The sequence below is a fragment of the Haplochromis burtoni genome, unplaced genomic scaffold, assembly GCF_018398535.1.
Source record: "Haplochromis burtoni strain Fernald_Lab_line unplaced genomic scaffold, NCSU_Asbu1 Contig_62, whole genome shotgun sequence".
In the NCBI taxonomy this organism is placed as follows: domain Eukaryota; kingdom Metazoa; phylum Chordata; class Actinopteri; order Cichliformes; family Cichlidae; genus Haplochromis; species Haplochromis burtoni.
Genome location: NW_024582423.1, coordinates 874934 through 900836, shown reverse-complemented (window position 1 = coordinate 900836; position 25903 = coordinate 874934). Strand labels below are relative to the sequence as shown.

The 25903-nt window shown below is 39.7% G+C and overlaps 2 protein-coding genes across 3 annotated transcripts in view; one reads left to right on the top strand and one right to left on the bottom strand.

The window, feature by feature from the left end:
* The window catches only part of antxr1a (ANTXR cell adhesion molecule 1a), a 30230-nt gene extending 12365 nt beyond the window's left edge, over window positions 1-17865 (bottom strand). For both annotated transcript variants that reach the window (XR_315825.3, XM_005922678.3), the window contains exons 1-15: window positions 17321-17865; window positions 14697-14768; window positions 14532-14603; window positions 13926-14007; window positions 13725-13758; window positions 12812-12891; window positions 12105-12173; window positions 11529-11609; window positions 9720-9780; window positions 8476-8574; window positions 4472-4541; window positions 4286-4364; window positions 4039-4134; window positions 2284-2328; window positions 14-277 (exon numbers count right to left, since the gene is read on the bottom strand). Coding sequence is in view for 1 of the 2 variants with exons in the window: in XM_005922678.3 (XP_005922740.1) it covers window positions 14-277; window positions 2284-2328; window positions 4039-4134; window positions 4286-4364; window positions 4472-4541; window positions 8476-8574; window positions 9720-9780; window positions 11529-11609; window positions 12105-12173; window positions 12812-12891; window positions 13725-13758; window positions 13926-14007; window positions 14532-14603; window positions 14697-14768; window positions 17321-17514 (1398 nt within the window). In the remaining variant the exon portion in view is untranslated. The remainder of the gene's footprint in view (window positions 1-13; window positions 278-2283; window positions 2329-4038; window positions 4135-4285; window positions 4365-4471; window positions 4542-8475; window positions 8575-9719; window positions 9781-11528; window positions 11610-12104; window positions 12174-12811; window positions 12892-13724; window positions 13759-13925; window positions 14008-14531; window positions 14604-14696; window positions 14769-17320) is intronic.
* Window positions 17866-19024: 1159 nt separating this feature from the next.
* LOC102298716 (beta-microseminoprotein) lies at window positions 19025-19965 on the top strand. The gene is made up of 4 exons (XM_005922671.3): window positions 19025-19183; window positions 19345-19426; window positions 19528-19633; window positions 19736-19965. The coding sequence occupies exons 1-4, from the start codon at window positions 19181-19183 to the stop codon at window positions 19863-19865; spliced, it is 321 nt and encodes a 106-aa protein (XP_005922733.1). The 5' UTR covers window positions 19025-19180; the 3' UTR covers window positions 19866-19965.
* Window positions 19966-25903: the final 5938 nt, after the last annotated feature.

Here is a 25903-nt window from a genome sequence, read left to right as displayed (position 1 = left end):
CCCCCTCCCCTACCTTAATGGGTGAGTACCAGTTGCGTGGCGCCGGCGGTTTCTGCATGCCATTGTTAAGAACCCGAGGGGGTGGTGACACATACTCCTGGTCAGGCATCTTCACTTTGGCATTTTTGGCCTTCTCCAGCTTTGCTCCTTCTTCAGTGGAGCCTTTCTCACCCCAGCGAACCTCCATCCTTTTGATCCCCCCTACGCCTCTTCCTCCATAGTAGGAGGCATCAACAGTCGGCCATTTCTTCTTGGGGGCTTCAAAGTCCTCATCATCCTGCGGGAGAGCAACAGGAAATGTTTTTTTAAATGTATTTGTTGTTTAACCATTTCACCAATGTTTATCACCCCTTAGCTTGAACTAAGAGGCAGTAAACATTCAGTACTGTGCAAAAGGCCCGCCCCTTATTTCTTCACACATTTCTAGGAAAAAGCGAAATAGGAGGAGCAATTTATTTAAACATCTGCTAACTCACATGCATGGAAATCCAGTATATAAGGCAAAAAAAGAGTTTTGACAGTTCTAACAAGCTTAAAAGTCAATATTTGGTATGATCGCCTTTATTCTTCAACACAGCCTGAAGTGTCTTAAATAAGCTTTCCTGCCTTTTGTTCCATTCTCTGTCAAGAAGATCCCACTCTGCTTCAATAATGTGGAACCAACGACTGATCGAGTTCCATTGTGTGTTTTTTCTATCCAGGTACACTTTTACTGCATTGGCAGTGTGTTTGGGGTCATTGTCATGATGAAAAATGAAGCTGCTGCCAATTTGATGCTTTCCAGATGATATGGCACAGTGGATCAAAATCTGATGGTTGTTTTTTTTGTGTGTATTTCCATCAATTTTGACAAGCTGCCCAGCGCCACTGGCTGAAATGCATCACCAAACCATGACAGAGCTTCCACGTGTTTTACAGATGCTGTAGGCACTCACTCACTTCATAAGCACTGACGATAATTTGAACAAATTTGGATTCCTCACTCTCAGCTGCCACCCTTTCACTGAGATGAATTCTGATGGAGCTTCAGTGAACAGCAGACGGATCGACTGAAGTGCCAGGTGCATCTCTCGGATCCTGTGTCAGGTCTTTTTCCCTATTTGAGGACATTTCCAGATACTGCCCATCTGCTGCAGATGTCCCTTTCGTGTCCAGTTTCCTCAAATTTTTTAAGGACACACTGCACAACATGCAGAGATATACCAAGTGTAACTCTTTTTGAATCATCTTGTTCATGAAAATACTATTTTATGCCTGTAACACTGTATTATCTTTGGCATGTTTTATGAAACAGGAATATTTCTGTGTTTTTGCCACAGGCTGTTGTAACAAAGTGCAGAAAGATACAGTTTAAAAAATGGTTCCCTGCCAATTTCCAAAGAAAGCCTGGAGAACTATTGCTCAAGAAAACTATGACAAAATAGCCCCTCTTGGAAGCAAAATATAAAGAAAGAGGAGTGGCACAAGACTTTTGCACAGAACTCTTATTTGTTACCAGGCAAACTGGAATGAATGCCCCTCTCTCTCTGTCCTTCCTATCCCTGAGCTGTCATTATGTCCCCATTGCTCTAGTTTGTCTGATCAAAGGAAATGAAAAAGCCCACTAGCCAAACTTGTGATGTTTCAGCTCTTTAATACACCCTGTCTGTCTCGTATCCTACCAGGATGTCGCACAGAGGAGACCGTAATAAAAGCAGTCTTTGAGGCCGTGGATGTCACTGGCATTTAAATTCAGCAGTTAAACCTAATTTTCTGTTTAATTTTGTGCAAACAGATGCAGCCTGATACGTCCCACAGCTGCAGCAGCGTGTTTGAGGACCGTTAAACTGTATCGAATCGAGTCATTTGGACTTGCGGTTTGATCTTAAAACTAAATTGAAATTATGTTTTTGAGTTATTGAGTTATTATTATTGAGTTTTTAAACTTCTTACTGCAGGTCCAAATGGTTAGAATTTTTAAAGGCATAAATTAAAGTCTTGGACACAAAAGCAGTGCTCTTACAAACAGCAGAAATGGTGTGTGTGCATGTGTGTGGTGGGGTGCTGTAAAAGTCACGATGCCGTTGTTCTGAGAGGGCGTTAACTCTCGTCAAATGAATCAGAAAACGAGTGTTGAAAGTTTAAAGCTGGAAAGTCAGTGACGCCGTGTGGTCATTGAGGTTTACGCTGTCACTCTAACAATTACATAAGCTAAACGCTGGCAGCTGTCGAAGTCTTAAATCACAAGCACTCTTTTTCAGTCTTGACAAAACAGATAGGAGGCGGAGATTGTGAAGCTCCTACCGAACTATCCTCCACAGCTGGCGGTGGTGGTGGTTCGTGGATGATCTGTGGGCGAAATAAAAGAGGGGAAGAAAAAGCAGAGTGAATGGGAAGAAAAAGATGGAGAGCATTGTTTAACATCAGGAGATGACAGAAGTCGCAGAGACATGTTTGAAAATGCTTTTTGCGTGTCAGAACAATGCGCGCTTTATGCACAGTGACGTGGCTACACAACAGCAAATGACTGAGAAATGTTTTCCCTCTTAGTCTCTACGACTTACAAGAGCAAGGCGCTGACCTAGAAATCTGCTATCCAGATTTTTTTGCCTTGAGGTTGCTGGTTAAAGCAAGAGAAGAGTAACAACCTCATAAATGCCACATTATGCCTTTTTAGTTTTATGGATAACTTTTATAGTATTTATACGTTAGTTAGTATCACATAAATAGGGAAAGAAAAACAATTTATCCATCTACTTCGATGTTATGCAACTCAAAACTTGGATGAATGCACAACAATGTACACCGCTGCTATCCCCATGTAAACTTTTTCCTCACTGCATGAGCCGTCAGGGTTTTTTCACAGGTGTAATAAAGACAGATTCATCTCCACTAAATGCATTTGGCAAATTAAGTCACTCTGATTCTTATTTGTGATTTTTTTCCTGCACTCTTTTCCAAATCCTGGAACAAAAAGAAGAAAGAAAAAAAAGACTCCCCTTGGTAACCTAGTGTCGTTTTTTCCCAAACACACTTGCTGCACGAACTTCAACTTGCAAGCGAATTGACATGGACAGAAAAAGAGTGAAGGGAGAGAAAGCTGTGTTGTAAAAGCTGACATCTCTCTCTGGCAGGGCTCAGCTTTCCTGTTTCCAGCTCCAGTGGAAACACTGCAGTGCATTTTGAAGAGACCCCATGCCCGTGACAATTTGAAAGGAGATGTACGGATTTGTACAGAGGGCATGTGGTAGCAAGTGAGTTTGCTGAAATACCTTGATGCTAAATAATCCCACAAACATGTTTTTGGAAAGCATTTCCTCATTTCACCGAGTCCTGAGCAGATGGCTTTTGCATAAGTACATTAAAAAACAAAAACAAAAAAAAAAACTCTTTACTTGGAATCAGTTATCCCGCTACTTAAAAACTTCATAGTGACAAAGATATCAACCAAAACATTCAGGCTATAGACGCTTTTGTTTCCACACCACTGGCAACAAATCAAGTAAAGCCATAAATGGTAGAAAAATCTGCTACAAGTTAGATCTTCTTAACTAAATATACTGACTTGGAGGTTACCTGCAGTAACCTCTGGAAACGCAAATAATTTTAGGAGAGGTATAATTGCTTAAACGCATGTTCACCTGATGGCCAAGACTATTTACTGGTTGTGGACTAACTTCAGCAACAAAGATCCCTCAGGAACAGAGTGTTTTTTAAAGTCCAGTAAAAATTAACTCTTTACAGCCTAAATAATAAAAAATTCAATTTTTTGGGAAAATTGAGTGTTTTTTGAACCTTTGGATTAATTAAAAAGAAATGAATCAAATATTAGTTTTAATTTGTATCACTTTTTTTTTTTTGCAAGATGCAAGGATCCAAAGGAGGAATACTGATACACAGACTCCAGGCTTCACTATATTGTCTGTGGTATCAATTAGGACGTAAATGGCTCGGCTACAGCCCCCATACTCTTTGTAGCCATGTAAAATGTAAGAAGGAGCAGGCTGAGAGCAATCTGTAAAGCAGCACGAGTGCATGTTTTCGTTGCAGGGAACTGACCACAGTGCAGCACAGAGGCCAGAACCACCAGAGGAGAGCCAAGACCAGGAGCAGCATCAGGATGAGCAGAGCTACGGCCAGGATGGTCCCATCAGACTGTAAAAGAGACGGACACGTCAGCATAGGCTGTCTGAACACAAAGAGCGCTGGATGTAAACCACTTTTGTGTTCCGTCTGTAGCTCCACACTCTGTGCTGCTCCAAGCCCCCGCTAAAGGCCAAATGCCCCTATATCTTATTGTACTCACACAGCTCACGGTGGTAATTGTGACCGAGCTAGAGATGAAACTGAGACCCTCGTTCATGCTGACATAAAGATTTGCTGCCCTGGCAAAGAAAAAGAAAAATATCTCAGCCCCGTTTTAACCTTGAAAAGCAGAGCAGAGGGTTTCATTTGAAACCTCACATTTATTTAAGTAAATTATACGACTTACATCCCCTCCTCTTCAAGCACTGGGGCAGGGCAGAGTAGATATGTATCTTCCACAACCAATGGCTTCACCACTAGAGAAGCAGAGGGGAAAAAGGGTCATGAAAAACAGCAAAAGCATGAGCCAAACTTTCCTGACTGGAATTGTGAGCAGTGTTCAAGGACACATGCAGCTCCTGAAACATGTTTTCACCTTCAAATCACCGTTTTTTATGACATCTCTGCCAGATTGCAGTAAAATGAATTTATTGACTGATTAGACAAGACTTAAATTTAATTCAACAAATATTTGACAACAAGAGCGGAAACTGCGCATTTGTTAACAGAAGTCGAATGATGTCACATCTTTCACTGTAAGTCGATTGACAAACAATTAGAGAGGACTGCATCTGCAAAACAAGCACTTTGTTGTTTTCCCATCTGAAGGCATCTGCACCCTGCTCAGGAATGCCAATACAAACAATTTCACCACACTTTTTGTTTTTCTGGCAAAATGTAGGTCTTCTCCTCATCCAGCTGGCTGTCCAGGAAAGCGGATCCAACAAACATCATCGCGCAAGCCTGTCTGCTTATCCTGGCAAGGCGAGCGCATACCCCAGAACTGAGGAAATCAACACAAGCGGCTGCTCTTCTCTAAAAAAATACAATGGAGGAGGGAGAGGAAGAGAGGCGAGAGAGGGAGGCAGCAAGGCCAAAACAGCTCCACGCCGCCACGAACTGGGACAGATGTCAGAGTTCAACTCTGCACCCACCTTGCACTCAGAGTGGCCTTACAGCGTGAAAGCAAAGTGCAAACTTTGTCCAGCTCAGAGCTGATGAAACACGATTTGCTGCAGTTACATTTTTCCACAATTTAAATCCGTGGTGGATAAAAGGATTCTGGCAGGCATTCGAAGTCAGTGTCATAAAGGTTTATAAGACTGTTTACTCCCCAAGCTCAGAGAGAGGTCATGTTTAACTGGGAGGTGAAGACAGATGACTGAAGTTCATCTTCAACCACTTAATTATTTGGAGTTATTGCTTAAGATTATGGCTGATTTTTGAGAGGTTAGTCATCCTCTGTACCATACTATAAACTCGGTGACACTGGTTAAATACAGCGGAGTTCTGAAGAATCTTACAGTTGCAAAAGCAAAAAGCGCAGATGGTTACTTGTGCTTTTTTCCCAGCCTGCACTGTGAGAGTTCTCAGGAAAGCATTGTGTAAAGCACAACCATTTGTGTCTAATTGGTTTAGTCAGACTGCCTGTGTCTGTGATTGTAACCGTAGATGAAGATCATACATCACAGGGTTCTGTTCAGCTTGGGGGGAAATCCCCTTCTTGCCAGGAATAAGATGCTCATACTTCTAAACCAGGAGGTGGCTAGATCGGCTTAGCTTAAAGATAGTAAACCAGAGGAAACAAGTAAACTGACACTGCTCACAGGTAACAAAAATCTTCCTACCTCTTATTAACAAAAGCCACGATCCTGATAATATTAGTGGACGCCTATTTAAATCTTGTGCTAGAGAACTCAGTCTTTTATTTCAGGTTATTTTTAATAAATCTTTGCAAATGCAACATGTGCCCTCTCTTTGGAAAGAAGCTGTCGTTGTTCCTGTCCTTAAAGCTGGTCGCCTGAAAGTTCTGACTGACTTCAGGCCTTCACCTCAGTCGTGATGAAAGTCTTTAAAAAACTTATCAGGATGCACCATTGACTCTACTTAATCTGATTTCTAAACATGTAGAGAGTAAAGAGACTTTTGTACGACTTCTGTTTACCGATTTCTCCTCTGCTTTTAATAAAATACACCCCAATATTTTAATCTAAAGACTTTAAGAACAGTTTGAAGTTGGGGAAAACCTGGTGGATTAGATTTTAGACTATTTAGCTGACAGGTCACAAAGAGTGAGAATAAATGGGGTTCTGTCCGACCCACTGTTCTCCTCTACAGGTTTTCCCCAAGAGCGTTTGTTATCGTGCTTATTATTCATTCTCTATACAAACATGTGTCAGAGCAGATATAAAAGCAGGGCCATCATTAAATATGCAGATGACTCTGTTATTGCCAGCTTACTTAAAGAGGGTGAAACTACACACAGTCTAGTTATTGATGACTTTGTTCATTGGCGTGAGGAGTCTTAACTCCAACTGAACATATCTGAAAAAGAAGATATGGTTCTTGATTTTAGGAAGCAACAAAATGGGCATGGAGTCACTTTAATTAAAGGGTCACCAGCGCATTTAGTGCCTTAGGAAATTTGCTCATTTCCACATTGACCGAACAATCGTTCTTTTATTGAGTTTGTTGTATCTTTTTGTTTGGTGGCATGGTTCGGTTAGACCTCTGTCACAGAGAAAAGCTCACTGAATCAGATAGTGAGACACTCCAGTCGTCTTATATGTGAGTCATGGCCCTGTCTGGCTTCCCTGTGCTCTAAACAGCTACAGAGGAATGGCTTTATAAATCTTTAATAATGGCTCCCATCATTTATGGGGTGAATTTCAGCTTCTCTCCTCTGGATGGAGGTTTCTAGTCCCAAAGTGTGGGTCAAAGAGTTATAAAAACAGCTTTGTCCCTGCTGCTGTCACTGAACTCAATAAAAACTGTTTTATTGAATTAATCTTGTCAAATTATCAAATATGTGTTTGTCGGGTTTAATGTGTGTTTTGTGAGGGGATGCCAAATGCAATAATTTTTTCTGTACAGCAAATTTACCTACAGGTATAAATAAAGTAACCTTGAACCTTAATGTCTTATATTATATCAACGGTGTGACATAAACCACATTTATTCAGTGTCATGCTATGACTCAAACTGTCAGCTTTAAAAGTGCTGTTGAGTGGATTTGGTCACATGTCGACAGGCCCAGGTTAGCCGTAGCTTCAAGTTTATCAAACAGACACAGGACTTGTGTGGATCGTTTCATCTAACAGTGTTAATTTCTTCTTGTCTCTTCTTTCACCCTTCCCACAGTTGTCCAGTACAACATCTGTCACAAAAACAATGAATAGCTCAGGACAGGAACTGCCAAATCCCTGCACGCCTGGCTATACTTGCTGCTACTTTTTCCTGGGGATAAAATCCCAAACATGGATTCATCTGCTTGACACATGTAGTTGCATGTTGTTGCTTTCCTTTTATACACTTTTCCAGACTTGCAAAGTAAGCAGAGGGCTGAGAGCAGGAATCAGAAGGAGCAATTATTTCTCAAGAAATGATACATTTGTCTCTCTGAAAGCTAACTGTGACAATATTATTTTTCATTGAAAGCTTACTGCTGATGTAAAGTAAACAAAGTCCAGAAGTCTGTGTGCAAAGGTTCTAGAGGAGTGAATGAATGTGGAGGAGGAACCTCCACGTATAATGGGATTGACATGAGGAGATAATTTTGCTCAAATTGCTTCCATGTCATCAGTTTTACAGGACGTTAGATAATATCATGCAAAAACAATTAGAATTCAAATCCAAGCTCCAGAAAATCATCTCAGTGAATTTGTAGATTTAAACAGTAAAAACAATGAAAGTAGAAACGGTCACAGTGGTCTTACTTCCGCGGAGCACACATTTCATTCTATGTAAATGCTGGTTATTGTCCTGCTTTGTAATTAGACCGTCACCTCATGCAGCTGCAGTGGCTTGTGAAGTAGGAAGCGTTACTGTAAGCCACTTTAAAGATATTTCCTTTGTGTGTGGTACAGGTTCTCCTTAATCTCCTGTTTTAATTTTTACCTTGATTCCAGACTGTAAAATTACACCATGTGTTTGAAAAAATGCATAAATAAAACCTGGCTGCTCATTTGATCATCGAGGACTCCAGCGGTGTGGCTCAAGTAGTGTTTATCTTTTGGGAAAATCAGGCCGGTGTAATTTAGGTGAATTTCACAACGTCTCACACACTCATCTGTGTTTTCCAGCCGTCTTTGTCATAGTTTAACAGCATAATCAGATATGATGTTATATGGTAATAAAATAGCTCATGCAGTGAATAAGGGGTAACACCCTGATAAGCAATGCTTCACTTACTCTTAGTTAGGGTGTCGTTGATTCGAAAGCTGCACAGCACTTTGTCAACATTTCGGGCGTGAAGGAATCCACTTCCTCTCACCACCACTTGGAAGGACTCTGACAAGGCGAAGAGAAGCACATTATGTCACCTCATCTATGAAATATTATTGAAAATAAATGAAGTTATTTCATCTTCTTTGGTCCAAATAAGTAATCCCAAGCAGCAGTTTACATACACTCGTGTTGAGCATGAATGTCGTGGAAATTTGGAGCTTTTAATAATTTCTTTCAACAGCTCTTTTTCCAGGGGAAATTAGTTTAAAACAAGAACTGGGTGTGCAAGTTGGATTTTCTCTAATCCACACAGGGTCAAGTGTGGATTCCCCTCAGATGAGAGGAAAATGGCGTTCAGGAAGATCCAAGAGTTCCATGAACTGGAAACCACACGACAAAAACCTTTTTCACCATCCCAGTAAAGGGAGTTTCACATCGCCAATAGATTTAGAGGGTGCTGACCAAGAAATGTTTGGAGTTGTAAACGTGAGACTTTCAAGACAACTAAACCAGCTGTCAAGCATGGTAGTGGTAGCATCATGCTCTGGGGCTGTTTGCTGCCAGTGGTACTGATGAACAAAATAGATGGTAAAATGAAGGAGGACTGCCTCCAAAATTCTTTGACACATTTCTTTCCCAATAGGACAATGATCCCAAACAAATATCCCTAACATTAAGCTTCTTGAATGTTCTGACGTCAACCCGAAAATTTATGAACCAGGTCTGTGCCGGGAAACTAACAGATTTAAATGAAATCTACCAAGTCTGCCAAGAAGAGTGCTAAAATATCCAGACAGAATTACTCCAGAAACTCATTGATGGCTACCAAAAGTTTCTTGCCGGATACAGTTTGGGACATTTAATCAAATATTAGTGTTGGCGTATGTAAATGAGCCTGTGACCCTGAAAGAAAATCAAGCACCCAATTCTTGTTTTGTTTTGTTTTTAAATTCATTAAAGACATAAGCAATTATTACACTCTGGAAAAAGAAGACTTCATTAAAAGCTCTCAACTGATAGATTTCGATTCATGATATCCATGCCCATGATGACTGCTTGAAAGCTTGTGATACAAATATACCATCCTAGAAGGTAAATGCGCTCTACGAAAAGACTTTTCGGCATACTCAAATTCATTCACCATCTTAAGAAAAATCCTAATATTATAATGAGTGGCCTGAGGAAGGTGAACTAGAGTAAAGTTTTACCTCCTGCACAGATACTGGATGGTTCTGCTGCCAGGATCTCGATACAGGACTTCTTCAGGATCTGAGGGACACATTGAGATAAGCACTGTGGTTTTCCTGCTGTCCATCTTTCTCTCGTGGTCATCTATTTCTTTCCACTTTAAATGGCCACTTTGAGCCAAGTCCACTTTTATGTCCTTGTTAAATAAACGTTTGCTCCCATTTACATCCTGTATTTCCTTGACTTATTCGAATAATGGTGTAATTAATCAGCATCTCCTCAACATTACTAATCTCACATGTGTACAGTATTATCAGTGTTGGGGAGTAACGGAATACATGTACCGCCGTTACGTATTTAAAATACAAAATATGAGTAACTGTATTCCGTTACAGTTACCGTTTAAAAAGGTGGTATTTAGAATACAGTTACTTTGTTGAAATAAATGGATTACACGGCGGTATTTTCCTGTTTCATTTTGTCGCGGGTCAGGACTGTTTGGGTTTTGTTTGACAGCTATGTTCTGTTGTTCCAGGCGGCAGCGTTATGGTTGCCATGGTTAAAGGGTGACGCGCGCTCTCTCTGCGACTATGTGTTTCCTGAGTGAGAGAGCACCTTTTTGTTGTTGTTGTTGTGCTAAGCTAATAGGCAGAATGCTACAGTCATAGCCCTAAAGAATGTAGCCTCATGGGCAGTGTAGTCCGTGCTGCTGGGAGAATGGACTGCCATACACGTTATGTGTCTGTGAGCAAGAGGAGGGAGAAAAAGGAGAGTGGAAAGGTACGAGCAGTCATCGAGCAGAAATGGGAGCTGGAAGCATGTAAATATAATAATAACCACTGCAGCCAAGAAGAGTGCCTGACGAGCCCAGTTGTAAGTAAGCTATTAATACTCGACTGTACTGTTGGTGTTTTCCTCCAAAACAATAAGTTCCGTTGGAGCAGTCTTTCAACGCCTCTCTGTCTCAAACTTGACCCAGACAACAAAGTAAAGCTAGGTTTCAGCTATGAGCCCGACACGGAACCCGACGTATTAGTCAGAGGTCCCTTTACTACGGTTCGGAGCCGTGGACCTTCAGCAATAGTAATAAATCACACAGCAATAGTACATTCATGTAGTTGTAAAAAGCATGATAATATATTAAGTAATCCAAAGTATTCAGAATACGTTACTGTCATTGAGTAACATAACAGAATACGCTACAAAATACATTTTGGGGCATGTATTCTGTAATCTGTAGTGGAATACATTTTAAAAGTAACCTTCCCAACACTGAGTATTATATATATATTTGTTGCTCTCCAGGAACATACCCTCTTTAACCCTGAAGATCAAGAGGACGATTCATGATCAACTGCCCCTTTCACATGAGTGAGAAGCAGCTGCTTTCAACTTGTCATTAAGCTGCTCCAGATGTAATTCAGCTGTCTGGCCCTTATTTCTGCTCAACAAATCCCATATCCCAGTGACATCAGCACATTCACAACAAACTAATTCAAATTTTTCATCCTAGCATTCAAATGGAAAACACTGAGGTCAATCTTAAGAGATACAGGACATACTTTGTGTTTATCAGTCACACTGATCAAAAGAAGGAAAGTCCCAGCAGGTTTTCCTGGAATTCTGTCTCTGTCCAGAAGGACTAGTTTCCTGATATTTGATCAACATGTTTATGGATTAAAGGGGAGGTCAAGGGAGAGATTATATAAAGCCTATTAAAGCAATAAGATCTCCGTTGACTTTTCCTGTGTCTGAAAGTCCTGATCATAACACTTCACACGGATGCCGAGCGTCTGTCTGATGTAAACATGTAGAACTGAAATGCTTACTGAATCGATGACTCCTTGCAGAGCCTCAAATCCATCATTTACAGGGAAGACGTGGTCTTTACTATCAGCAATGTTTGCCAGCTAGAGAGAAAACAAATTACTGTAATCAAAAGAGACAAGTGGCACACTTATTCATCCAAGATTTCCATTCAGACATTGTCCAGTGGCATAACAAAATTACACAACTTCCTTAAAATAAAACAGCTTCAACGACAAACAAAGGAGGCGGGGGGAAAGTCCTCTTCACTTGGCATGTTGCAGTGATTAGGAAACCAAGCCTTTGGATAAAGCTGCATAAGTTAAAACATATTTCATGTCTTTGCTGGAGTACTTAACTCACTTGAATATGTTTGCTTCAGCTGTCCATGAACAGAGACAGGGTTTAAATTACTTACAGTTATGACTTTATGTGATGTCAAGCACTTAACTCTTTAAAAACGCTAGTTTCAGGATTTTCAAAATAAAGTTTGGATTTCCAGAGCTTAAATTTTTACAGCAGTGCGATCCATTTCTCTCTCAAGTTCAGGTGCCATAAGCCAGTAAGGTTCAGACTAAAACTTAAAAGCATACACACACCTGTGTCTCATTGAAGTCCTTCACCCCCACGCAGTAAACCGAGGCACCCAGACTTCGGGAGCGGTTGGCCTGTCAAGTACACACACAGATTTACAGCAAAAACAGGAAGACCTGGCTTCAATTACACCTCTGCATTTCACAACACCATCCACAACAAACCCAAAAAAGGCTTGTTTTTATCTGGCACTTGGAAAAACTCTTTAAAAGAAGCCAGGCACCATCATAGTTCCACTTAATAATATTAATCACGCATGATGTAACATTCGAAACGTCCCTCAGATGCCACAAAACCAGACAGAACACATAAGTCAAATTTCCAGTTAATATGTTTTTGGTGTTGACATCGAGAAACAACCTAAGACCTCCCACAGCTTCCAGGAGGAACATTTCCAGGAACACCATCCTCAATGTCAACATGTGTCTGAAGCAACTAAAAGCTGATTAAAGCCTGTGGCTTTCACACGCCTTCACCTGCAAAGTCTGAATGATCAGAGGAGCAGCTGAATTATTAGAGGCCAGAGCAGATGCGAATGCGAGCTCTGATGTATGAATCCGGGGAAGGCTCTGGCCCCGCTGTCTGACTAAAAGATGAGGATCAAAGTGGTGATGTACAGAATGGCAGTGTTTGATCTGGTCCCACATATGTTTAATCGTTTACATAGTTCACCTGGTTGTGAAACACGTGTGACCTATTTTTTTCCTCTCACCTCCCTCTCAGCGTAGAAGAAAAGATCTTCGTGTAACTCTCCGTCCGTCAGAGCTATGATAACACTGGCAGTGCGATAACCTGTGAGCAAAAAGAATACAATCACCCCTGCTGCAGTTTTACTGGCCTAGCAGATGAAATACTCTAGCTACATACTTCAGCTATACAAACTAACATGATATTTGGCATCCTCCATATATAATTCCCTATATGCCTGTATGTTGTATCGTTACCATGACCCCACTCTACACCCCCAGAATTCATCCTAAAATTTCCAAGCTATCGTGTTTACAGGCAGAATGACACAAACGCATGCACGCGCTACCAAAACGTCGCCCACCTTGACTGAGCTAACAGAACACTGTTTGTAGTTACATGATCTAAACCTTAATTGTTGTAATTGCATATCTCATTCAGTCTAAATCAAATCACATGCATCTAAAGGCCTCCTAAAGGTGACCTCAAGTCAACGAGCAAATGTAAACCATAACTAAAGCCACGACTGTTGGCTCTTTCCGACGTGTGCATAAATTTTCAAAGGCTTACACTGAAGGTTACCTCTTCCCCTGAGCTCTCAGCAATAATTGTGTTGTTCTTTGTCAAGTTGTTTATTGTGACTAGTTTATAGGCCTGGACCAGTAACAGCATCATTAAAGCACACACACACACACACACACACACACACACAAGGACAAAAAAGGCAATTTCATGTGGGAGCATCACGTAACAGTGTTTTTTTTTGCTCAGACTCTAATTATCTTGTGACCCCTTTGACCTCCTGTCCCTAAAGTCGGCAACACCCATTTGAGTTCAGTAAAGCACAGAAACAGACAAAACTTTCATCCATTCGCAGGTTTTGGTAAAAATTACACTTGAAAAATCTGCAGCGCACTATAAGGAGGAATAAAACACACCTTCTATGTTTCCGTGGTATATCTGCTCACTGGCCTGCGAACAATAAAAGAAAAGATCAATTAAACATGCGTAAGCCCAGTAGCATGCAAGGAATGAGGGAACTCCTTGTGTCTCTAACATTTCAGTCATCTAGTGCTCTGAACTACGCGGTGACTGTGCTGCAGCTGAAGCAGGAGGTGCCAGCTTGAAGGTCCACTCACCCTCATGATGCCCAGATGCATGAAAGTGTCTCCTCCTGGTCGAACCAACTCAAGCTCCTCCAGTCCTTTGCGAATGCGTTCCCTGAGCGGACACGCAGAAGACAAGGGAATATCTAATCTAACTGAAATATTTATTTTGTCAGATTCATTTCTGAACATGGTTTTGCATAAAAACCAGATACTTTAGGGCGTGGCGACAGGATAATAGCTTCCATGAGGGCAGCATTTTGAGAAAATGCAAGCAATGTGTAACAGATGAATAAACTGGAATGGTATTGGTGTGTGTTGGCCTGAGACACTTTTGCACAGACAGACAGGAAATGAGTCTTTTGTAGAGGAAGCACTGAAACATTAAAAGATTGGATACATAAACTGTCCTCATCGTGTCAAACACCACATGATTAAGTATTTATGCAGACTCTGCAGAGCAAAGGAAAGTATCTGTCTGGAATCTCTTCTTGGTCATAAAAATCATAAGCGCATAACTGTATGTGACCTCAGTCCAGATCTGGTATTACGCTCATTCCTTTCAGCTGGATGGCAGAAAATTAAAGGATTAGGACCAGTTTTTGGTTTTTGTTTTTGTGGAGGAGGAGCTGCACCCACCTGTCTTCTGTGAGCCTCATTAAGATCTGTCCCTCAGTGGAGAACACAATGAAGGACATCCGCAACTGTGGGCTGGAGAAAAGACAGGAGAAAACATTCATCTGTCATCATTTCTTGTTACAAACTTTCCCACAGATTCTTGTTACAACACTTTTATTTCTTTACCTTATGAACTTCTGAGCTAAATTTTCAACAAAGTGATAGATTTCAGTCCAGTGATGCTGCACGCTCCCAGATCTGACAAGAAAAAGATCAAATTAATATGATGATGTGTTATTTAAAATCGCAGCTGTGCATCTAAACTACATGACCTCTCCTCTGGCAGTAGCCCAAGGCATTAATTTAAAACAAAAAAAAAAACCCTAGCACTTTCAGACAGGTGCAAGACCAAGTCTTAAAAAGACCCCAAAGCACCTGAAATTATACCACCATGTCTTTTGAGTCTTTTGTAAGTTGTTTTGTCTCCATAAAAAATGAACTTTATGTCTGTTTTAATCTTTGTATGTCACTGTGAATTATGGTTCGTGGTCTCTCTTCTGTTGTTTGTGTCTCTTTCGGGTAACTGCGGTCATGTTTTTGAAGCTGTGCATCTGTTTGTATTTGTGTCTCTTTCTGTAGCCACCGCCCCTGACATTGGGGGCCCTTGTGTCTATGCCCAGGGGGGAAGGAGTGCTTACAAAGAAAACAGCTGACTTGAAAGAGCCTGCAGAATAAATGCTTTGGAGAGCATGGTGAACTTACTCTACGAAGTAGTAATGATCTTCGAATTTCTAAAATCCTCTTTGTGCAGCTGTAGTTACTTTAGTCTTACAGTCATCGAAATACACTCACAATAAGGCTTCGTTAACCCTGCTGCATAATAACAGCTGATCAGTGTTTCTGTTAATCATCTTGAACTTTGTTCTCTCTTTACTGTCACAGTTTTTACTTAACGTTTTTCTTGATTGCATAGCAAATGCCACAGCAAAGTTAGCCAAATCCCACTCTGTTTTTTGTCAGGAAATAAAAATCAGGAGATCAAGGAGGGATTAAAGGATTCAGCAGAGAAGCTGTTTTGTATAGTTATCTCATTATTCAATTATCTGTATCAATATCAGTACACAGCTACAGTTTTTTTGGCTGATAACGCCGACATTTTGTGAGCCTAGATGTCTTTTGAATGTGTCACTGCTGATTTTTATCACGGCTTTCAATGAAATTGTGTTTTCATAACACACGTATTTTTCCATTGTCACCATGACACAAGTCCCAGCACAAACATCTGAGCCAACAGGCTGAAACACTGGAACATCTGGACCAAGTGGAGAAAGGCAGCGCAGACATGGGGAAAAGAGAGAAGAGGAGAAGAGAGATCAGGCAGATACTGTGAGAAGACAGTGAGGGCAGGTGGAGGACATCGCAGCTAAGAGGCAAAGTGAAGTCCCACCTGGAGAGGAGACAGACATTTAAAGGAACAGCTAATGCCCGACAACAAATGCTGCCAGGGTGCACCTGTAAACCTGTGTCTTTGAAACATGGCTAACGCAAACAGTTGCTCACTCCTGCATAAGTGCCTGATTTTTCCTCTAAGAAATAGCAGCATGTGCCTGGACTTGGCACTGAGAAGTACTGTAGGACAACTGGAAAATCTCTCTCTGCCTCTGCATGTAGAGACTCTCTAAACAATGGAGCTACAGAAAAATCCACCAATTAAAAACTCCAAATAAAAAAAGAGTGGTTTAATGAGTTGGATCTTTTTTTTTTCTTGGCCTAGTTGGCCAAGAAGTTTGGCATGTGGTGATATTATAATAAAAACAAGTCGTTTGAAACCAGGATTTAAAAATACAAATGTCAGAAGGTAAGTACTCTGCTATAGTCCAAAGGCAACTCCCTGAGCAATTTAAGCATCGGTTCTAGAGAGGCTATGTGCTGATTTACCTTAAATATTATTAGTTATTACCCTAAACGGATTAGTTGGGAAAATTCTAAATTTGCAGAGCATCAAAATTCAGGTTTAACTTATCAATGTATCATGTGCTGCCTGCAGAAACCTGCAAAATGAAAAGAGTCCACGACATGCCCCCTCCAAAAGACTGTCAACTGTAATTGTGATAGATTATTGTGGGAGGTTCGTGCCACTTTGCAGATTTGTACAGCTGTCTTTGCTGCACTGCTGAATGAAAAACAAAGATAACTCAAACTGAGCTTAGATAAACAGGGAAATGGATTCTAAATCATGACCTGTGTCCAAATAACTTTATCACAATGACTCCCTAAGATACACAGAATTTGAAAATCTGAGAATATGAAGAAACATAATTATCAAGACAAGCTTTTCACTGGCTAATGAGGTACGTATGTACACCAAACACAGCACTGTGACTGCAGCTGACAGTTAAATGGAGCAATAATCACAATAATGAAAACATTGCATCATTAACCCATTTTCCTGCATTGCATGACGCCAGACTTATAATGATAACAAATGGGATGATGACATCATAAAAACACTTGGCAAAACCATGATTTTATTGCTGCAGGGGACACAAAAAGCACAATTCTTTTATGCATAAAGTAAATATGCATTTTAAACTTCGTGCATAAGTATGATTTCATAACAATGCATAAAATGTTTAGCTAGAGAACTGTCTTAAGTTTTCAGGGTAGGAAGAAACTTTAGTGGAGGTAGAAACAAAGACAGACACCAAATTGTTTCGTCAACAAACGCTTCTTCCTAGATTTTTAAAAAAAATCATGAACTGCTTTCAGTTATCGATAGAAAATCAGGTAATGTCTGTCAGTTCACTCACTTATCCAAAACAAAGTAGAGATCAAAGCCTCCAAAGCACGAGGATGACTGAGGTTGCCTCCTGTCCTGATTCGGTCCAGCATTACCAGCAGTAAGAACGACCAGCGCAGTCCCAAACACCACTGGCAACCAGGAGCTTCTCTTCCAGCACAAAGGCATTATTCCAGAAAAAAAAAGCAAAAGTCTCATAAACATCAGATGATGAAGGAAACCAGCATCGGTTGTTTTCAAAGTTTTAATCCTCCTGCAGAAACTTCTTTCAGTTCTGCACGGATCCTTGAAGTGTAAAAAGCAATGATCCAATAGAGAGCAGCGAGCTTAACTCAGAGGGTGAAGAGGAGGAGAGAGACAAAGCACGAGTGCTATGGAGCTCACTGTTGTTGGGACCCTCTCATCAGTGGTTCCAACACAGTATTATGTAGAGATGAGAAGAGCCCCATGCACCCTCCCACTGATATTTGCTGTTTTTGTAAAGGGCAAGGCCATCCAGCAGAAAGATCCACAAACCCTAGAAGTCTAACTCTTTTCATCTCTCTCTCTCTCTCTCTTCCTTTCTAGAATATGATGCGAAGAACACAATGCAGAGCAAATACTGGAGTCTGCTGCCCTATCACACCATCTAGTGGTGATCAGTGACTGCCTTTATATAATTCACCCTTAATAAAGAGACCACAAATATTGTGGAATCAGTTCATGGTGTCTGATTCCTTGTGTGCTGGAACGTATTACACATGAAAACCAGGAGCTGCAGAAACCCAATAATGCTGAAGACACATGCAAAGAATTTATCTTGGTTTCATGATGCAAAGAGAAAGATAACATTAAGGAGAAGAAGTAAAACTAGCAACACATTTAGGTGACATCTGCATAACTGTGAAGACTGTGTAAACCAATTTCTGATTTCCATAAACAAAGTTCATTCATCAAACTTGAAGAGATAGTTACCGTGACAGCAGATTAGATGTTGCTAATGGCTTATGCATGAAGACACGAAGACTGTTGCCGTTGTTGCTGAATGCTGACCCCTTGTGGGCTCCAAAACATCAGTGAGCTGCACAGATGTTACCTACACACTACTAACTTTAACTTACACCAACTGAATCACAACCTTTTGGATGTCTGTGTCACATTGGAAGCCATTACAAATACACCAAAGGACCAACATTGATGGTAACAGTTAGCTTTAACTTCACTTGAGATTCTTGAGTTTAGACATTTGAAATCCATAATTCCACTCAAGTGATCTAAAGAATATGAGCTTTCAGTATTCATCCAGAATTTTTTTTGTTACTTTAAATTTTCTTTTGTCATTAATCAGCTTTTTCTTATGTACATTTAAAGATGTTCAGCTATTTCCAACTTTAAAACTTCTTCTTTTCAGCTTTCAACAGTTCTGCACTTTGGCTTCCAGGACAATGATTTGGTGTATTTCAGCTCATTTAACATTTTTTTTTCATCTGATTAGAAATATTGACAAACTATATCCAATGCAGCCTAGATATAAACCTTTGCTTCACAGACCGTGAATTACATATTTTTCCCCCCGAATCTCAATTGTTTTGTTTGTGTTGTATTTTGCTATACTACCATATTCAGTCGCAGACTACTGTGGCATCTCGTTGCTCCAACAGGTATGACTTACTTTTATCTCTAAATTCAACCGGCTGACAGCCACTTATCATTAGAGAATACTGACATTTGAGTTGAAGCTGTCTTTACGTCACATTTATATGGCAAAACCACCAGTTGTTTACTTCCAAAGGTCATTGTACATGCAGTTGTTAAAAGGAAAGCGCCCTGCATTAGAAACACAATATTCACTCTTCAAAACTCTTCAGATCTGACAAATCAGACTTCCACAATGGTGAGTTTTACTTTTGCAAATTCAGAAGAAACTCAGTTAACGGCTGATTTTGACAGGCTAAAGTAATGACAACATTATTATCAAGTGTGATGTTTACTGGTAATTAAATATACATAAGTACTTTGATGGTGCCTAATCAAACTTCAATTTTTCCCCTGAAGAAATACTTGGCTCTGGCTCTGCTCCTGTGCGCTCTGCTGTCACTGACAAATAGTCAGTGCTTTGTTAAGCCTCAGAAATATGGTGAGAAAAAAGGAATAATACATACTGAAAGACATAAAGTATATTCTTTGTGCACACACATAAACATTGAAAAATGTTCATGATCTTTTTTTCACTCATAGGTATGACCCATTGTAAGGATGATATGGATGAGACATGGCATGCAGTGGGATCTAAATGGAGAAACAGTAAATGCTGGGACTGTACTTGCCAAGGATGCTGTGCTGCGTAAGTAGATTTATTACTGTTATTTAAGTAGAGGAAAACATTAGTCATCTCGACTTTACATAATACACTGTTAACTGTGTTAACTTTACTTTATTGTCACAGGTATGCCACCCCACGACAGTTCCCCGACGACTGTGTGTCAGTGTTTGACTCAAAGAGATGTGAATATGTAGTGCACAAGAGAGATAACCCAACAGAACTATGCCCAATTTTTGCTGCAACGGGAAAGTGATTCAATCAATATTTAGACTCTTGAATAAAAATCCATAAATATGTCTTTGGTGAGTACCACTGAATGCAAAAACAACTAAATGAAATTATTAAAAGAAAAATGTTGGTGGTGATTCTTTTTATTTAGTCATGACTGCTATCGCCTGTCTGAGTTTGTCTTATACCCACTTCTTCAACAACTCTCTGACACTTTTTTTGACTCAGCTATCCCAACTTCCATTTCCACCCCCAGCTCCAAAGTCCAAGACAGAGATCTCTCACTCTGTCACCAAATACACCATCCCTTCAGCTATGAGATGAGATGTCTCATGAAGCTCTGATTTATTTGTTCTTGGTGTTTATCTTCAGTCCCAGTTAGTTTATTCAAACACATATTAAGCTACACTGTCAGCTTGCTATAATGTGGAAAATGGGATTAAGACATTTTCACCCAATCTGAGTACTCAGTGTCATGGTTCTGGGTCTCTGACCCTGTGTGGAGAGGTTGTTGGACTTCGAGGCTTTATTTATTTGTATTATCTCTTTGTTTTGTGGTTTGGTTGGGGTTTTACATTTAGTGTATTTAGTTCTCTTCCTTTAGTTTATTCCTCCCTCAGTGTTTATCCTTTCTTGTCTAAGCTAATGTATTGTAATTGTGTTCATGCAGATGTCTGTGCGTCTCTTCAATTATCACTTTTCTTGCCTCCTCCGTGTTGCGTGGTGAAGTCTCTGTCTAAGTGTTCAGTGTTTTCATGTTTTAATTACTTCCTGTCTTATTTTGATAGTCCCTCACTGGAAACAAAACATACCTGTAATAGTAAAGCACAGTGACAAGTCATCATGTGATATCAGAACTGAATATCTATTTACCTTGAAGAAAGAACTAAATCATTTTCCAAAAAATGCTGCCTGACCTTTGAAATTAAACAGAAGGGAGGGGTGGTCTATCCTACTGCCCGTAACTTCCAGTAAGCTTGTACGCTTGCATGCAAACTGTGTTTGTTTAAACTTGGCATATCAAGTTATTTCTCAGATTTAAAAGAAATAAAGAAGATCTGAATATTTGTTGATTTGACTGTTTAACTAATTCTTAAAATGAGTACAAACTAATAGAAAAACGACTTTCTCGAGCACCAATTTTGGTTGTTTGCTTTTTGAGACATTTTGACCTCTTCCACATGTATGTAGCGAATCTTCCCATCTACATCTACATCCAAAGGTGTTTAAAAGGAACAGTCAATTGTTGCTCAGACTGTTGCTTTTCAGCTCTATCAAATCTTTCATTTTTGTTATAGTTAACAGTTGTTTTGTACATTTCTGACAGGCTAAAATTATATAAATTATGGCAATAAGCAGCAATTTTATAAAACTTAATGTTTACTGGTAATTAAATGTACAGAAGTAATTACTTAGATGGTGCCTAATCAAACTGCAATGTTTGCTTTCCTCTGAAGAAATATTTGGCTCTGCCGCTGTGCGCTCTGCTGTCACTGACAAATAGTGAGTGCATCAACAAAAAAATTAGAACCTGGTAAGAAAAAAACAGAAATAACACACAGAGATAAACATACACTCACATTTTTTTAGTTCAATAGGAACTGTGCCAGAATAATATCTATCTATCTATCAACCCATTGTAAGGATGACAATAACAATTGGCATGCAGTGGGATCTAGATGGAGAGCTAATTGTTGGGACTGTACTTGCATGTTGCCGTGCCTGAGTGTTTACATTAAATTACTGGTATTTAAATAGATGGAAAAATCAATTATATTTGACTTTACATGATGCACTGTTAACTGTGTGTCTTTTGCATTATCACAGGTGTGCCACCCCACAACGGTTCCCTGATGACTGTGTGTCAGTGTTTGACCCAGAGGCATGTGAATATGTAGTGCACAAGAAAGATGAAACAACAATACGGTGTCCAGTTTTTAGTACAGTATTGAAGTGATTCGTTTTTTATGGCGTTCTGAAAGTCTGAAGATGGGCGTTTCATATAAATGATGCCTTTCATATCACTTTCGTGCCATTTTTCAAAATGCCTGTTAGTCGTTTTAGATTCTTGAACAAGAATTCATATGAAACCAACTCTCAGTCACTTTTTCAGCTCAGGCATCTCAACCTTCAGTTCCACAGGCAGAGATCTGGCAATCTGTCACTCACCAAATAACAGACGTGGGAATTATTAAAGGAAAAACACATCATTATTATACTTTGGGAGAATTTTCAAGTACCTTTGCTTTACTTGAGTATTTATTAGTTAATATTTCTGAGTATTAATAGTATTATTATTTATTCTGAAAACTTTTCACTTATACTCCCCACATTTTTACACAAATATCTCTACTTTCTATATGTATCTGTATATGATGTGAAGTTACGGGTTTTTTTCTGGTTTAAAGATTTTTTTAAAAGTATAAACAGAATACTATCAGTGGGGATGGAAACTGGCAATACGTTGTTGAATTCAGCTCTGCAAATTCATAAAGAGCATTAAACCTCAGCAGTGTAGATCAGTGTAGATTTTCACAAAGAAAATCTACTAGAGTTCATGGAAATTATTGTGATTTATGATTCTTTTCCCCACGCATAATCACTAAAACCCCCATCTGCCGAATCCCACTTTAACCCCTGACTATACTCACTTTTCTGTTTACGTGTGGAGGCAAAGTCACCTCCTAAAATTTAGGCAGCTTAAAATAGAGGGGTTTTTTTTAAGTTTTTAGTTTTCTTTGTTTGTGTTCAAGGTGATTTAATGCATTAGAATTAGAAATTCAATTGAACTAGAGTTCTAATGTAATTCTAATATTGTGTTACATTGAATAGCATGAAGTCCTTTGCACAGATGGAAATGCCCAACAAAGAGCTACTTTTAATGTATTATTTTGAGATTTCAGAGCCTGTACTTTTTCAGTTTTACTTGAGTAAGAAGTTGAATCAGTATTTGAGCTTTTTGAGCATTTTTTAATTATGTAGCTGTACTTCTACTTAGAAAAGAAATGTCTGTACCTTTGCCAACTCTAACCCAGCAGAATCAGATAATACTTGACTAAGCTGCTTCACACTTGGTGGGTGTTTTACAGATGCAAAAGAAATTCCAGCATCGAGGGGATGAAGTTGCTTGGAGCAGTGGTTCTCGTAACTTGTGCGCGTGTGTGGTGAAGTTTTTAATATTAAAACATTTTTAGAAGAATAGTTAAATTACAACAGAAACTATGTAAAGCTGGTTGTGATGGTCAGAGAGCAAGTAGATGGACATAGTGGTGTCAGCCATTGGTTTTGGACACTGCACACTGATATTATGAAATACTTTTTAGCTTTTTAGATTTTAAACGTGATCTCACCTGGACAGGAGGATAGATTAAGTAATCAAATTACAATTATGAACGTTATAGTTGCAACACAAATAAATATTGCTGTGGCAGTTTTTATAAAGGCATGTCACTGCTGCACGCTTTCAGCTCCAAATACAACCAAGCTATGACAGGTTATTGTTAGAAAAGAACAGAAACTTAAACGACATGTGACTTCAGTCTTGTAAAATGTTACACATGATTTTAATTGAAAGCTGTCATCCCTAGTCAGTCTGCTACCAAAACATATTTTCCTCATTGATTTCCTTCCTTTCTGATTTGTTGGTTTTACCAAATCTTAAACTGAACCCAAACTAATTTTTTTTTTACAAATCACCAGGAGCCTCTTGTTTTTGGCAGTTATCCAACCCTTGAGAATACCTTTATTAGTGATGTGATCTATGCCTTTATTGTATAATCTATGCCTCAAACCGTCCTTTCTGTAACTTAGACTGAATACAAGTCATAAAACAGACTTGTTACCCAAAATTAGTGACTGAGACCATATCGAGAACATTTATAATGAGGTAAAAAGCAAGGGTCGTTTTCTGTAAACTTTTGTAGGCTTATTAGTATTTTTGCAACTTATTTCTCTATTTTGGCTTTTAAAAAGAATGTAGGTTTAATGCACATTCACACTGGCTTCACGGTGGCCATATAGGGGACACTAAAAATATTGGAGTGGCACACCAAAAACAGAATTTTCATTTTTATTATGCTGTTCTCAAAAATAGGTTCCTTGAAAAATATGACAAAAAGAATTATATCCATCTATTCACTTCCACTTATCCTTTTTCAGGGTCGCACTATCCCAGCTGTTTTAGGGCAAAATGCAGGGTACACCTTAGCCAGGTCACTAGTCTGTCGCAGGGACACAGACAGCCATTCGCACTCACACCTATGGACAATTTAGAGTTTCCAATTAACCACTAACTGCAGGTCTTTGGACTATGGGAAGTCCACACAGAAAGACCCCTGATGGTGGAACTGAACTCAGGACCTTCTTGCATCAACAAGGCTAACCACCTTGCCACCGTGTTGCCCTGTCTAGTTAATTTCCTTTTTTTAAAGTTAATATCAGTGAAAACAGGTACATATGAAAACCATAATAATAATCTGTTTAAAGCAGGAACAAATAAGTTAATGTTTCAGCTCATTGCAGGGTGTCTTCCTCTCTTTTGTGCTCACTTTTATTAGAATTATTACCAACATAGGACAGCCTTGCAAGGCTGTGTCTGGTGGCGGATGTGTAAAGTCCAAAGTGGGCCCCGTGTAAATAGTATTAATAGGAGCATTAAAGCATTATAAGACAACAACCGCCTGCATGGCTGCAATTTGAAACCTGACGTGTGTACACGTCAAAAGAAGAACTCACTTTTGTAGGGAATTGTGAGGTCATGGAGTATGTCAGTTGTTTAACACACAATAGGAACATTTATAGATTTTTTCCTTCTCCTGTCACCCCGAAACCGGTTCATTTCTCTTGTATTTAATTAATTGTAGTTTTTACACTGAAACAGTGGCTTTATTATTGGTTTAATGAAAAGCTGAAACGGAACAGGATCCGGTGTTACTGTCACTGTCATCATTCACTGATCTGGAGTTCTGAAAGTGAAAGTCAGTTACTAATTGTATTTTTCTTGTTATTTACAGTTTTTAAATATAAGAATTTAGCAAGGGATAGGGGGGCGTGCAGACGTGTGGCAGGGAAATTCCTTAGAGCAAATCGCATCATTACATTACCTCTTTCAATGATGAGGATGTACACATCCTGGACAGGCCTACGGGTACATCTTTCTCCATCCTGCAATGCTGTGATTGCAGCCATTCCCCAACTTTCTGTGAATAGTACTCATGGCCATTGATCAGTGGTTGTTGATCAATGGTCATAAGAATTTGCACAATCATGATGAAGGAACTGACCTCCCGGCACATTGTTCATTCAGTGGTGCTGGTTTCAGTCAATATGCAAATGTACGATAAGATTGGGGAAACCTGCAGTAAGCTGAGACTGAAGAAGTCATTTGGATGAGTGACGAAACGTTTCTCCCACTCAATACGCTATGTCCAGATGAACAGAATCAACCTTTATATTATATATATATATATATATATATTAGGGGTGCAACGATACTCGTATCGATATTGAACCGTTCGATACAGTGCTTTCGGTTCGGTACGCATATGTATCGAACAATACAAAATTTGTAATTTATTTTATCAACTTTCCTTCTGACGATGCTGTCTGTGTTGAGCGCTCAGTGAATCTGCGTTTCGACTACTCCGCCTAGGCTGCACTGTCGAGCGCAGATCCACTGAGCGCTCAACACAGACAGAAGGAAGAGCGCAGGGCAAGCTAGCGAGACAGAAGTTAAGCTCTCCTTGCAACATGGCAAATTGAACCTCCCCCAACCTAATTCAAATTCAAATTCAAATTTTATTTGTCACGTACACAGTCATACACAGTACGATATGTAGTGAAATGCTTCAGATCTGGCGTTTGGAATTATTTTGGTTTTCATGTGAGTATGACCCTGAAGGTAAGCGCGTCATGGACTAAAGTAAAACAGTATGTGATGGCCACGCAATGCTCAATTACATGGGTGGGAACTAGTGTGTTAGCGCAGTTAGCTCGTTAACGTGTTGGCCGTCTAGCCCCAGATCAGGGGTAGCTCGTTAACGGAGATTTGCCGTGTTGTGGCGT